This window comes from Drosophila takahashii, chromosome 3L (assembly GCF_030179915.1).
Source record: "Drosophila takahashii strain IR98-3 E-12201 chromosome 3L, DtakHiC1v2, whole genome shotgun sequence".
NCBI classification, from domain to species: domain Eukaryota; kingdom Metazoa; phylum Arthropoda; class Insecta; order Diptera; family Drosophilidae; genus Drosophila; species Drosophila takahashii.
In genome coordinates, this window is record NC_091680.1 from 4,746,365 (window position 1) to 4,760,329 (window position 13,965).

The 13,965-nt window shown below is 35.6% G+C and overlaps 2 protein-coding genes across 5 annotated transcripts in view; one reads left to right on the forward strand and one right to left on the reverse strand.

Moving 5' to 3' along the window:
* Positions 1–1,366: 1,366 nt before the first annotated feature.
* On the reverse strand, positions 1,367–3,045 carry ImpE2 (Ecdysone-inducible gene E2). Its single transcript, XM_017154348.3, has one exon. It carries the CDS (start codon positions 2,958–2,960, stop codon positions 1,590–1,592), a length of 1,371 nt encoding a protein of 456 aa, XP_017009837.2. The 5' UTR covers positions 2,961–3,045; the 3' UTR covers positions 1,367–1,589.
* Positions 3,046–7,233: 4,188 nt separating this feature from the next.
* The window catches only part of Eip63E (cyclin dependent kinase Eip63E), a 109,538-nt gene continuing 102,806 nt past the window's right edge, over positions 7,234–13,965 (forward strand). The window contains exons 1-2 of one of the 4 annotated variants that reach the window (XM_070214455.1): positions 7,234–7,379; positions 8,034–8,304. In XM_070214455.1, the coding sequence (XP_070070556.1) occupies positions 8,091–8,304 (214 nt within the window). In that variant the 5' untranslated portion in view covers positions 7,234–7,379; positions 8,034–8,090. Of the gene's footprint in view, positions 7,380–7,825; positions 8,305–13,965 lie in introns of those variants that run through there. The other 3 variants (XM_070214457.1, XM_070214456.1, XM_070214458.1) reach the window with 3 other exon arrangements.

Genomic DNA, 13,965 nt, shown 5'->3' on the forward strand with positions numbered 1-13,965 from the left:
GATATTGCAGGTGACGAAATTGCCCCTGTGACGAAATTCCCCCACTCTCCCCTACTACCCATACATCAATCAAAATTATATTGAACGCCTCGATATTTACTCGATATTTACATGTATGGCTGCTCTATATCTATATCTCTATATCTCGATTACTTTACCATGTATACACTGAGCGAAATGCTAAAATGGAAATGCTTTAAGACACTGTTATGTTTGGCCTACTTATATAAACGTTTAATTAGCATAAATTCAACTTTATGGTATAGAGGAAACGGAAAGCCCCAAACTATAATTGCTTACTATGAAAAAAGCAGGGATCCAGCTCTATATCTCTATAAGGATACAGATCCTCTGCCTGTTACGCACTTTATCCTATACCGATAGACTATATCGAACGAATCAAAAATCTCTTATTAAGTTCATGTACCAATCTCGAAAAAGACTTAACTTGGATAAGTAACCAAATCATTTCCGATAATCACGAAATCTCTCACTCTCTTGCTCCCTCTCACCTGTAACTCACTGCTCAACGATCCAGTTTTCCAGCATTACAATACAAATATATCAAAAATCTCACGAGAAACAATAGAACACTGCCCCAAAAAAGTCCCATTCACTGCCCCGAAAAATCCCCAATTCTTCCCTCTAAAGAACCCAAAAACTAACTTTAAGTAGAACCATTCTCCAGCTCAAAAAATCACTTTACTTAAGGCAGCCTAATTAAAAAGAATCCCCCAAAAACCTTAGCTAAAGAATAACTAAAACAAGCAAAAAATTGAAATGGAATTTCAGCAAAAAAAATCGAAATATATGTAAAACAAAAAAACTAGCTTAAATATTTGGGCATAAGTTCAACTCCAGCTGCGACATCTAGTTTAAATTGGAAGCCTTTGTTCTCTCGCCTAAGTTCGAAACATTTTCAGATACTTAGCCTTATATGAATGTGTACATTTACTGCGCGTCTTGGTTGATGTAACCACTTTTGAGCTATTGAACCACCTTAATGTGAAACAAAAAACAAAGGAAAAACCAAAAAAACGAAAAACCAAAAAGACAACATCAAAAATAATAAATCAAGAAAATGGAAATAATTCAAATAAATATGAGATAATTTTTGAATAAATGCGGAAAAGTGTTTTGATTTTAAGGGGATTTATATTTTTGATATTCCATTATTATTTATCGAATTAAAGATATAAACTATTCCTAAATATAGTTTTTTTAAATATTTATATTAATGTTTCTAGACTAAAAATGATATTTATTTTAAAAACCAAAATTCATAAAAATCTAGCTAGCTTGCTTAGATTTATTTTTATTTTTTACCATAACAATCCTTATTTTCCCCATAGAAAAACTCGTTCGATTTTATTAGTTATTTGTTTTATTTAATGATTTGTATTCTCTCATTTTTGTTTATAGATAAATTCCTGGGCTGAGTATGAAATAAATAATTTGTTGGCGGTGCATGCACTTAGAAAACTAAAGAAGCATTTTCCCTTCTCTCATTCTCAATCGAAAAATCGAAAAATGTGCGATGAAAATGGCATCAGTCGGTTTTTAGAGTTAACTAAGGGAATCTTAGACCCTTAGAGAGCCACTGCATCGGTGGCAATAGGTTGATTCGGGACAGGATCGACGACTTCCCCAGCATCGTCGTTGACCACGATCACTTCGTTGGTGGGCACGGCAGCATCCTCGAAGGAATCATCGATAGTCTCGCCACTCGTACGCACTTCATTCTCGGCCTCGGGATTATATTCAGCCACCTCATCCTGGGCAGGATCGATTTTATCATCTACAGCGGGTTTTTCGGGGGTCTGAGCAGCTGGAGCGGCGGCTGGGGCATTCTGAGGACGATTTCCGCCCAGGAAATTGATGATACCCTGTAGAGGATTACCACTTTGCTGGGCAGCTGGGGCAGCAGCAGCCGTGGCATTTGTATTTCCTCCAAAAACATTGTTCACAAACTGCTGAATGGGACCCGGTGGACGTGCGGTAGTCGAAACAGCCAGCTGCTGTTGGCCCGTCAAAGAGGATAGGGTATTCTGGAATTGATTACCCAAATTGCTGGCGAACTGTTGGATACCCTGGAAAGCCTGAGTGGTGGCATTCACGGCGCTTTGGGCGGCATTCTGCACTGCCTGCTGGGCGGAGGTGATGGCCGCCTGGGGATTGAGGAAGCCGGGAACTGTGGGCGCCGGAGTTGCAGGAGCAGCAGCGGCAGCATCATCAGCCTGAACTGCAGCAGGAGCAGGAGGATTGGCAGCTGGCTGAGGCTGGAACTGATTCAGAAACTGACCAATGGGCGAATTCTGTATCAATTGCTGCACAAAGTTGCCCTGCGTGGTTGTCTGCTGAGTGGGCGTGGCCTGGGTGGCCTGACGGACTTGTGGATTAGCGGGATCCTGATTTTCCGACTGATCCTGGTCCAAAGGATTGGGGGAAAGTTCCTCCGAGGGCTTGGGAACTGCCTCTTCAGCTGGGAGATTTTTTAGAATAATATCAGCAGGTTGTTCCTGGATTTCTGGAGTCTCCTTTTTGATTTCTTCAGGTTGCTTTACTTCCTCCTTGATTTCCTGAGGTTGCTCCTTGATTTCCAGAGATTTCTCCTTGAGCTTCTGCTCTTCAAGCTTTTCCTTGGGCTCCTCTTTAATTTCGGGTTTAACCTCAGGCTTTATCTCCTCTTTAATTTCAGGTTTAACCTCAGGTTTAATCTCCTCCTTAACCTCAGGTTTAATTTCTTTGGGAATTTCCTCCTTCAGATCCTTGGCTTTTTCTTCTTGAGCCACTGGCTTAACTTCCTCTGGTTTAAGCTCCTCTTTGACCAAAGATAAGGCCACTGGTGGCTCTTTATCCTCGACAATGGTCACCGGGATATCAATCGCCTCCTTGGGTAAATTCAGCACTCTACCTTGGCTTAAAGCCAGAAAAACCAGGATCAAAACAGTAGACTTCATTATACCGTTTTTATATAATTGTAAATATTTTTAAATATATTTTCTTTTATTTTTCGATTTCAAGATGCGTTCACTAGCGCCTCACGGCCGCAACTGTTTGAAATTTCTTTAGGCCCAACGCATTTTATACAAACCGCGCGGCTGCGCAGTCGCCGTCGACTTTGTTGGCTGGCAAACAAGCCAACAGGGCTAAAAGTAAAGAAAAAAAAAATGGAGAAAAGCATAAAGTGGTATCAACTACCATCGCATTGGCCAATTCTCGTGCTAAATGTCATTGAACTGGACCAACTTGGAGTTGGGAGGTGCACGCACAGGAATCGGGAATCAGAATCAAAAGGGTTTTGGCCACAAGAAGCTGCACTTGTAATTGGCCAAGTGGTTGAAGGCATGAAAAAAAGGGAAGCATCATCAATCATGTTTGCTTTATCGGCTATCTGTATTTGGTTTACTTAGGCAAGATTGCAGATTTTGTAAGGACGATCTGTTGAGTTTAAAATGATTTAAGCTGAAAATTAACTGAAGATTAATAAATGAAAATTCTTACACTTAATAAACTAAGGCAAACCATTATGCAATATTTTTTAAATAATGATTAGACAAAGATTTAAGTTAATTAATTTTAGCCAGACAAGTATTTTTCTATTGGCGGTTAATAATAATAATATTAAACTAATGTTCATGATCCTTAAAATTTTTTCAAGTCGTTTTTATTCCCTTAAGAATGTTAAATCAAACAATAATATTTTATTATGTTTTCAAATAATTTCCGTATATCCGTTTTAGGTTTTTAAATCTATGCTTCAATGAAATTAACTCCTAAACAAATATTTCTTTGTTTGTTTACTGACTGTCTCTTTTCTTATAATAACATTTTGCTCAACTAATCCCTACTTGGGATTATAACCTGTGGATTTGTTGGAAATATTTTAGAGGATTAAAATATATTTGAAAATCTGTAGGTTAGGGTAGGAAATATTTCAGATATGGAATACCATCCCAAAATAATAAATAATAATATCGATTGTGTATATAAATTTTTTAAAAAAGGGAAAAAATAAAAATGAATGCTTTGTAATACATATTTTTTCTTTGTAAAATTTAATTCTTTGTCCAACTGTGCAGCCATCGACGATTAGTCTTTATTTCAGTCTGTCCCTGATCTTCGACTTGTTTGTGGAAGTAGAAGTAACTCCCCCTTTTTCATGCTACTTTTCCACCTTTTTTCACTCTCATTCCTTGTTGACTTGATTGCAGACAAGCGACATTTGATCAGCAGATTTTTCTCGTTTTCTTGTTCGGTTGTTCGGTTGTTTAGTTGTTTGGTTAAACGCTCCTACAAGAAACCCATTTGGGCCCGTCGGTCGTTTCGTTCTGCTAGTTGGGATGGTGGTGCATCTTCAATTCTTTGGATCTTTGGTCTTCTTCGGTGGAAGAACCAGTCTTCAGCTTCAGAGATTCATGCAGAGAAACCTGCTCCGGCTATTTTTAGAGTCAATTAGCTTTGGACAGTCGGTCCAAAGGCAGGGAAGTTGCATCTCTGGGATGCATTTTCACCCCGATTCTGGGTTAATAATTCATTAGAAATGCACAGAAACCGAACTAAAAACGCCCACAAAAGGTCGAAATGTGTGTTCTATGCAAATGAGTGCATTTAAATGTAGTTAAATGGGTCAAGAGAAAACGTCGCTGTGAATAGAATGAAAATTTATCTCCTGTTCATATGGGTTTACATATAGGTATGCACAGTGATCGATCGATCCATTTGCGGTTCGATCAGAACTCGTTCTTAAAAACCTTTTGGCCAACAAGAGCTCTGCAAACAGGCCAAACCTGCAAAAGGGCCAAGACGATATGTAAGTACCAAGCCAAAGATGATAATAAAAAAAGAAGTCAAGTAAGAGAACAAGGCTTAAATACCCTTAAAATCGATTTTAAAGGCTCATAAAAAATGGTAAAGTACTTAATTAATGTAAATGGGTTAAAAGATTTTTTATTTTACATGCTTTGTTAAAATACTCTTAAACATCTATGATTTTTAAGGCCAATTTTTTTTTACAAATTAAAAAATAAGTTTAGAATGATTTTTAGTCACGTAATTTCTATTTTCTTTTTAGTTTTAGCTATACTATTAATTTTCTAAATATTTTAAAGACAATATTGCTTCTCATCTGCTGGAAAAAAGATAGATTCAGCAGTCCAGTAACCAATGAAAAATTTCCATAAAAAAATCTAAAAGCTATTCAAAGTAACATAAAAATTAAATGAATACATTTAAAGAAGTTTTTTTTAAATAAAATAAAATTTAAATAAAATTTTGTTAATGAATATTTTTTAGGATTTTTTTGAGGGCATTAAATGAAGTCAAATGAAAGATCGAAGTGTATTGGCTAAGGACATTGACTTGGGAACTCGGGGATCTCGTAAGCGATCTTTTAAAGTTTGTTGTTCTTTTTTTGTTTATGACCCCCAGCTTGTGGCTTTTTATATTCTGCAGCGATAAATTGATTTCGGCACGGTAAGAACACGTTTCTCCCAAAACCCAAGCTCATTTGGGTTCTGTCGATTTTTATAGCTTTTCTTGGAGATGGTTAATTGTTTCTTTTTTTCTCATTCGTAATTTAATGGCCCCAAAAAATTTGCTCGAGTTTCGGTTTCAGCTTTGAATATTATGCAATTGTTAGCCGAACTCTTTTCTTTACTTTTTTTTACACAATTGGCTGTCGAATTAACACCTCACTCACATCCCAGCGACAGGTGACGACGATAAGGCGATTGGGGCGTGGCAGCCCCAACAACAAGAAAAAATACATTACTCTAAACGGTGGCAACTTTCACTCAACAATCGTGCGGAATACTAACAAAAAATTGACAAAAAAAATCGTAAATAAATACCCATGCAAAGTGGGTGACAACAACAACAGCAGCTGAAAATCAGGGAGCGAGTGGGAGAAGTCAGGCGATCTTCGTCATCCGAAATTACCTCACTTATCTAACTAAGCCGCTCGTTGTCGTCGTTTCTTATTTTTTTTTACCGGCGTAATATTTGTGTCATATTTTGTTGTCAAGGTCACCGTTTTTTGGCCAAATTGTAAAATTAAATGGGATTTTATGGCTAAGCCAATTGGGACAAGTGCGAAAATTGTCATGCCAAGGTCATTTTGTTCCCTGGGAACCTAATATTAACAAATATTTTTAAATAATACAAATATTAAAAAAAGCTTAATAAATGTAAATTGCTATACAAAATTGACAAGTAAAAAATTTTCATAGAGGTTTTTATTTTGTAATACTTTTGATTGAAGTATGAAAGTAATTTAATAAATAATTTAATTGCTTATTTTAACCTGATGTCAAAATTATACAGTATGTTGCAGATATAATCTAAAGCTTTTTTAAATCGATTTTATCCATATTAACTTGTACTTTTTTTTTAATCAATGTAATAAATAATTACATTGTTATTGTTACAGTTATATTTAAAAACTTAAAAATAGCAACCGGCTAATTTAAAATTTCCAGATATGTTGATTTAGGTGTACATGACCATAGAGTCCATCCGTGTGAAACGGTTGGGATTTTTAATAAATAACAGCTGACTGAAGATCAGTTGCTCAACTCAACATAAATGAAGGCGGATTTCAACTCGACAAAACTGTCGTGAAATTGCGTTCTCCTAATCTTATTGTAGAATAATACCATAAATAGCATAAGATAATAGTTTAAAACATATCTGAGTTTTTAAAACATATCCTATAACAAGTTTGCATACATATTGCTGACTGGGGGAAAACCTAACGTCCCGTACCCCAAACTCTGCTCTTCCTACGCCTCTGTCTAACTAATATTAATACGGCAATTCTGTAAACAAACCCAAAATTGTGCTGTTTTAGTAATTTATAGCAACTTAGGAACGTACTACACAATTAAGTAATATTAGTTTTCGGGACGGCAAAACCTTTCGGACCATCCGTTCAACGGATGGTGTATGGAGCTCTGAGGGAAGACCCTATTACATGTATGTTTTATAAATTCCTGGCTTTGAAAATTTGTGTTAAAACAAGTGAAAATTTGTGTTAAAACAAGTGTAAAGGTTGCGCGGCTTTAAAGAATTTCAAATTTAAATTTGAAAAATGGCTTACGTTTTCGAGTGCTGTTAAGTGCGTGCTGTTAAGCGCAGTCAGTATTTAATGCGCAGCCATATGTTTTAGTTGGTATTTTTTCTGCACCGCCTCGTGGTATTTCTGCCCTGCCCCCGCACGGCCACACTTGGCGGTGTGACCAAATTCGTGCTCGCTCCGCGAGTCGCCGTAAAAAAACAATTGCGAAATTATACAAGGAATTAAACGTAAAATTAACGAAAACATGTGCAGCGGCCGTTAGAACCGTGCGGCAATACAACGGGCCAGCCAAATCGTGCAGGTGCGAGCGAGAGAACACGCGTTCGCGTCACTGGCAACAACAACAAACACACAGTGCACCAACACTCCCGCATAAACACACACGCACACACACATGGACACCGACGCACATGCAACAAAAATAAAATAAAAACAAAAGAACCAAAAAGCAAAAAGCGAAATAATAACAAAAATAAATTTGATAAAATTGAATTATAAATAAAAAGCAGCTGCAAGTGAGCAAGGAAAAATGTGAACGAATAAGAAATATTTATTAGAAAGTTAACGACCACTAAAAAGTGAACCAAAAAAAAAGTAACACAAGGAAGAAGAGTGCCCCAAAAAATATCAATGTATAGATTGGATTAATAAATATAAAAATATTAGAAGTGCACTAAAATTAAATTTGTAATAAAAAAAATATAGATAAAAAATAGAACAAGTAAATTATAAATAAATAAATTTCTAATATACAACAACATTAATAAAATTTAACAAAAATTATTCAAACTAATAAAAAAAATTCCTTTTCTAACAAGTCTAAAACTTAACAATAAAATATACAAAAAATTTAGTTTATTTTTGATTTTGTGCATTTCCTGCTTACCCCACCCCTCACCTCACCTTACCTTACCCCAATTAGATTAAAAAACTTCGCGTTTTTCCCCCTTATCAGCTGATATACCACCCACCCAACCACCCCCTTTTTGCACCTGTAAAAAACAGGTGACTAATGCACTGTTCGCGAAGTTTGTCAGCTGCTGGCGCCGTGGAAACAACAACAACACTAACGTCATCCACATCGACAACAACAACTGCTTTCTACAAGGCAGCGACGTCGGCGTCGGCAGCGGCCTCAGTCTGCACAACACCAACAACAAAGTCCAAAACTAAAGCTATGGCCACCACAACAACAACAACAACGGCGGCAACAAATGCTAAAGATGGTAAGTTATATGTCCTTAAAAGAAATAAATGGTTATATAGGAAACGGGTTCTAGAAAGGTGACCCAAAAAAAAGGATTACAAAGTTGTGCAGATTTTATTAAGAAAAATTTTCCCTAATGGAAGTTTTTACCATAGAAAAGTGATAACTTTCTTCTCTTCTAAACTTTTCCATTCAAACTCTGATCCCTATCATGCCTATCAAAAAAACATTATAATCAATTAAAAAATAATAATTGGTGACCCCGATAATATCTTTTAAGCTCTTAACTTATTAAAAACATATTTAAAACCGCCGAAGTGGAATTCCAAATCGATCTTAAGTAATTAATAATAAACCATTGTCTAGAAATGATTCCAATTAGCCAAAATAAGACAAGTAAATCCCCGAAAAGGTGACCCACAAAAAAACCGAAACACAAAATCAAGGGTACCCATATGCGAAGTCAAGTCGGTTAAAGTTCAAGGCAAGCGAACATTTCAAATTGTAGGTTTTACAGTCAATGTCAAGCCGTGCAATTAAAGAAAATAAAGTTAGTTGGTCAACTCAAAGTTTAGTACAACCTTTTAATAAAAAGAAGACAGCCATTAAAAGGCAATCAAGGTAAAATTAGATCTTAAAAAAGATTAAATTGTATTTAACTGACAAAATCCTTGGAAACTATACAAACTAAAATAAAATAGGTTTTATTATTATAAAATGCACAAATGGTAAAAGAAAGAATTTTTAAAAACAGAAAACATATTAAATTCAGCTTAAAACTTTTCATTAGACTTTTTTCCATCTTTGACTGTAATTACGCTGAGGTATAGAAGTTTGTAAAACTAAAATTCCATAATTCCCTCCGCTTATCTTTTGCTTTGCCAAAGAGACTCTTCCACATTTGTGTGCCTGGTACACAAGGGCTGTAATCCTAATCCCTCAAAGCTTAATCTTTTGTTTTGCATTCTGGGGATCCGGACATAACAAAAACACACTGAAATCCCCACCAACGCATCTGACGTAACTTGTTGAGCAACGATTGCTGGCGGATTTGTTTCTTTTTGGCTTTTTGGAAAAAGAAAGAAAAGTTTTATTAATATCAATAACCATAAGAGCGAAGCGAGGGCAGCAAATAAGGCAAGAAATTAATGAAAGCCGCTGCTGCCGCTGTTCGAGGAATAAATTTCAACAAAAAGCGAAGCATAAGGCAGCAGAAAGCACATAGCAAAAGCAAAAGCAAAACAAACCATAACCAGCTTAACAACGATAATTAAGAAGTGCCGGCTAGGCCAGCACAAAAAAGTGTAAAAAATTACATACAAAATTTAATTGCCAAGGCAGGGAAAATGGTAATGGTAATATGGGGACAGAAAAAAAAACAGAAAAAAGGGGGTGGGGCGGGGCCAGGGCGAAGGTCAGCTAGAGGCCTGAAGGTCATAAGCATTTTCGACGTTGTCGTCACCTCTGAACCCGCTCGAATTTATTGATTTTACACGCAGCAGCCGCAGAAAAAGAGAGGAATAATCACAAAAAACAACAGCAGCTACAACATCATGCATATTTCTCTTTGCCCAATGCTTTACTTTACCTTTTACAGTAGTCAACCGGTATAGAGAACTTTTTATGTTCACTAAGAAAGAAAAAGAATTTTATGAAGGTAAAATGATTTTTAGGAACTATAAATTCAAAATAATATTACGACTATAATATTACAGTATATTTAATATTTGAAAATTATGAATTGAGTTGGTATTGTCTTAAAATCCAATTAAAAATAGATATTTCAAAAATTATTTTATAGATATTTTATAGATTAATAATTCGCTTTTATTTCTAAAATTTTATTTATAAAATGTAGTACTTAATGCTCCCTTTATCGAGCACCCACTGTACCCTTTATTCATATTTGTATGCCCGCAAACACTGACACACAAAGCCAAACATATAGAGAGCGACTTGTGCGGCTTTTGCTGGGCACTCGAGTAGTTCAGTTCAGTTCGGTATAGTATGTGGCTTATGCCAAAGGCCAAATGGAAAACCTGCTTTAAGAGCCAGCGAAAGAAACATACGAGAAAGAATCGACTACAACAACTACGAATCTTAAATCCCCGCCATGGTCACAGTTTGATGCTAAAATCGTGTGTTGTCTTTCTGGAGTTTTGATAAACTGTATCAAGCAAACAAAAATCTTCTAATTAAATCAAAGCTAACGGTTTGCCGGGTAACGGTTTTCTTCGATAAAACTTGGCCAAAAATAGTCTGGTTCATTGTTCTGTATTTCTTTCTTTTTTTTTTGCACGTCGATAACATTTCCGAAATGCCAATTTAGCTGGTTGCCATTTTTATCCCAACATTCTCATTTTGAAGTAATTTTCTGTGTTATTTCTTATCAACTAAACCGAAAAGGAATGTTTGATAAGCCAAATGACACAGCGGCGGGAGAAGTGATTCATTTTTGAGTGGTATACACATATAATAGACAACTCTAGTGAACTTTGAATCATTCACTTAAATTAATCAATATATAGGGTAAATATTTTAAACATATATAGGCAAAGTGTAGCCCACAGCACAATAAATTGCCCCTTACTTTACTTAAATAACAGCAGGTTTTGCTTAAATATTTATTATTTAATACTAAACTCGTGAATAAGTAAATAAATATATAAAGTGGGTATTTCAATATTTACAATAACTGACAAAGGAATGAAAATAAATATTTTTCAGCATTTGAAACAATTTTAAAATAAATAATATGGAAAACTGTAAAAGTTCCTTATTCGTATTTGATAGAAAAAAAGAAACAAATATTTGAACATATAAAATAAGTAATGAAAAAAAGCAAACATTTAAACAAATTTTTAAATTCATTTATTAATTCTTTAATTAAATATCTTTGATTTAATCTCTAAAAATTGTATACACATTTTCTGCACTTAAACCTTTTATAATCTCCTTTAATATTTCTACAATTAGAGTGAAGAATAAAGAAAAACTCCTTTATCAGCTCACTCTTTTCGCTTATCTCATTACTATTTACATAACATTTTGTTGTTTGACTCTGCTGTTTATTCATTTGACTTTTATTTCTTTTATCAGTTGTGATTTTGCTGCTTATCGCAGCAAATGCAACTTTACCCATGGCAAATAAAATAAACAAACAGCGCGGAAAAAGAGAGTGTTTTTTTGTATACCATTTTGTTTCCCTCACTCCAATTGCCATTTTCAATTAGTGCCTAGAGCCTGAGGGTCAACACGAAATGCTTTATAATTTTATTTCAGCATCAGGTAACCGAGAACACAAATCGCTGATAACTTTTTTTCGTTTTCAAATATTTAATGATCATAAAGCAGCAAAACCACACACGCGCGCGCTACTCTATTGCCCTTTTTATTTGTCATTGGCTCGCCGGCTAAATGCGAAACAAATTTTTGCAATTAGTGGATCGCTAATAAAACATAGTGGTCTATAGAAAAACAGGGAGAAAAAAGCAAAAAAATATAACTCAAACAGCAGTCTGCATATTGACATATCGGTCGCATTCAAACTGAAACTGAATTCCCACAGCTGCCGCTGCTGATGCTCCCTTTTTGTGTGTCTTGTTTGCTCGTTTCACGTGCTTTTGGGCCGGCTTCATTTGCTGAATGCATTTCCACCGGCTGGCCGGGCGTCATTTTTCAATTGCCCACCTCTCGCCGCTTTCCGCCGCCTTCTCTCCTCACTTTTCCCAGCGCTTTCCCAGCCACGCCTGGAGTGGCAGTTTGTCATGAGCGGAGAGGCCAGGTGTCGGTCTGCTCATCGCGTTTCCTGTTTCCCTCCACAACACTCTTAAAATAAATAGTCCGTAAGAAAAAAAATATTAAAAAAATAATAATAATGCCAACTATTTGATTTTTTATATTCCGGATTATTTCGAAATGTATTTTTGAAAAGTGATTATAAATTAATAAAAAGTTTGATGCATAAAAACTAATTTTTAAAGTTTTCAATTTACAAATTTTCTTATAAAAGGAAATGTATCCATTGCCATTTAATTTTATAAATTTCTGGATAGTCCGTAACTTGTAAATATTTTTTTTTTATTCAAAAAATACTTCCTAATTAAATTATTTTCGGGGTATTTTCAAGAAATATATAATTTCATTTTTTTGTAATTTATCTCTAATGAATATTTCCCATTCTCCTAGTTCTAATTATTTTTTTCGAGTGCACCAATATAACCCATTTCAGCTAAAACCCAACTCAACTCAGCTCAGTTTTTGCGCCCGGCTCTCGGGGATTGCAATTTGATTTGTGGGCGAGTCAGTCGCGGTGTGAAGACTTTGGCTAAATTGCTGTGAGACTTTACGCCAGACTTATGAATGAGTTTATTGTGCATTCTAACAACTTAACTGGGCCTTCAGAGGCTGCAAACTGCTCAGCCTGCACAGCCTGCTCCCTGGTTATATTTCACATTTAATTGTAACGACTTGGAGGTGTCAAGAAGTTAACTCAAGAAATAGCAACTCAAGAATGCACTTTTAAAGTGCATTGTTTGCAGTTTTCGCTTGGATTTCACTGAGATTTTTAGATAACAAATTAAAGAGGCAATGTTAGGAAGATCTTAAGAAATATAAATGATTTTTGGAATGCTGTATAAAATATATTTATATGTATAATAATATTAAAAGATAATTCTCTTTTATAAAATTTTAAATAACTTTGTAATATTTTCAAAATATCTAATAAATGATTTTTGCATTATTCTCTATTTTTTATAAACGTTTTTATTCATTTTGATCCCCTAAGCTGCCATTTAACCCTTCCCATGACCTATCCGACTTTACTTCCTGGCCAAATGAGTCACCCGAATTAATTTCCATAAATATCTCCACTTTGGGTATTTAGTTTCCTTATTTGCACTGGCGTTCGCAGCTCATTTGGCATTGTGCACCCGCACATACGAGGCGCTTTATTGCATCTACCTGGCTCCTCCATTTCCCAGCTAATTTGTCTTGCGTCTCACTCCCCATTTTCTTATATTTTATTTTTTCTTGCATTTTGGCGCTTCCGCGCTAATTTGCTTAGCGTAATTTGCATTTTGCAAATGCCATTCGAGGCGTGTGAATAAAAAGTACTAAAAAACAGAAGATACAACAAAAAGGCGAGCACAAACGCAGAGAAAAAATGTAATTTGCTGTCAGACTTTAATGAATGGCCTGAAGTCCATGTTAAGCTCTGTTTACCGAATATTGAATATCCGCACGCCCCCTCCGCCCTAATTGGTGCTAATTACGCGCATAAAACTCACCTCAACCCATTCCAAAATTTTGTCTGCGTCCATTCTGGCGTTCTGTTTTATGTTCGTTGCTTCATTACGATTTTATTGCCCCAAAAAGTACAACAAATAAAGAGGAGGAACTAAAGAAAGCGCTGAAAGGCCCGGAGTTCATTAGAAGAAAATGCATAACTCGAGGGGGCGAAATCTTTCGGGAGCATCTTTTTGATAAACTGGTCGATGCAACTGCTTCAAGTATTTTCCGTTTGAATTTCCACTTTACTCTTTTACTCTGTTGGTTTTTCGCCCTTTTTTTTAGGGAAATCAAATGGCGCGTGGTCGCATAAAATTTGTTTTCAGTCGGTTTGTTGCTTGAGTCCTTCCGTTTAGTGATGGCAAAGTGACTAGAAGTAATTGATTTT

Coding starts and splice junctions, on each gene's coding strand:
- ImpE2 (XM_017154348.3), bottom strand. CDS start 2,960: ATGAAGTCTACTGTTTTGATCCTGGTTTTTCTGGCTTTAAGCCAAGGT.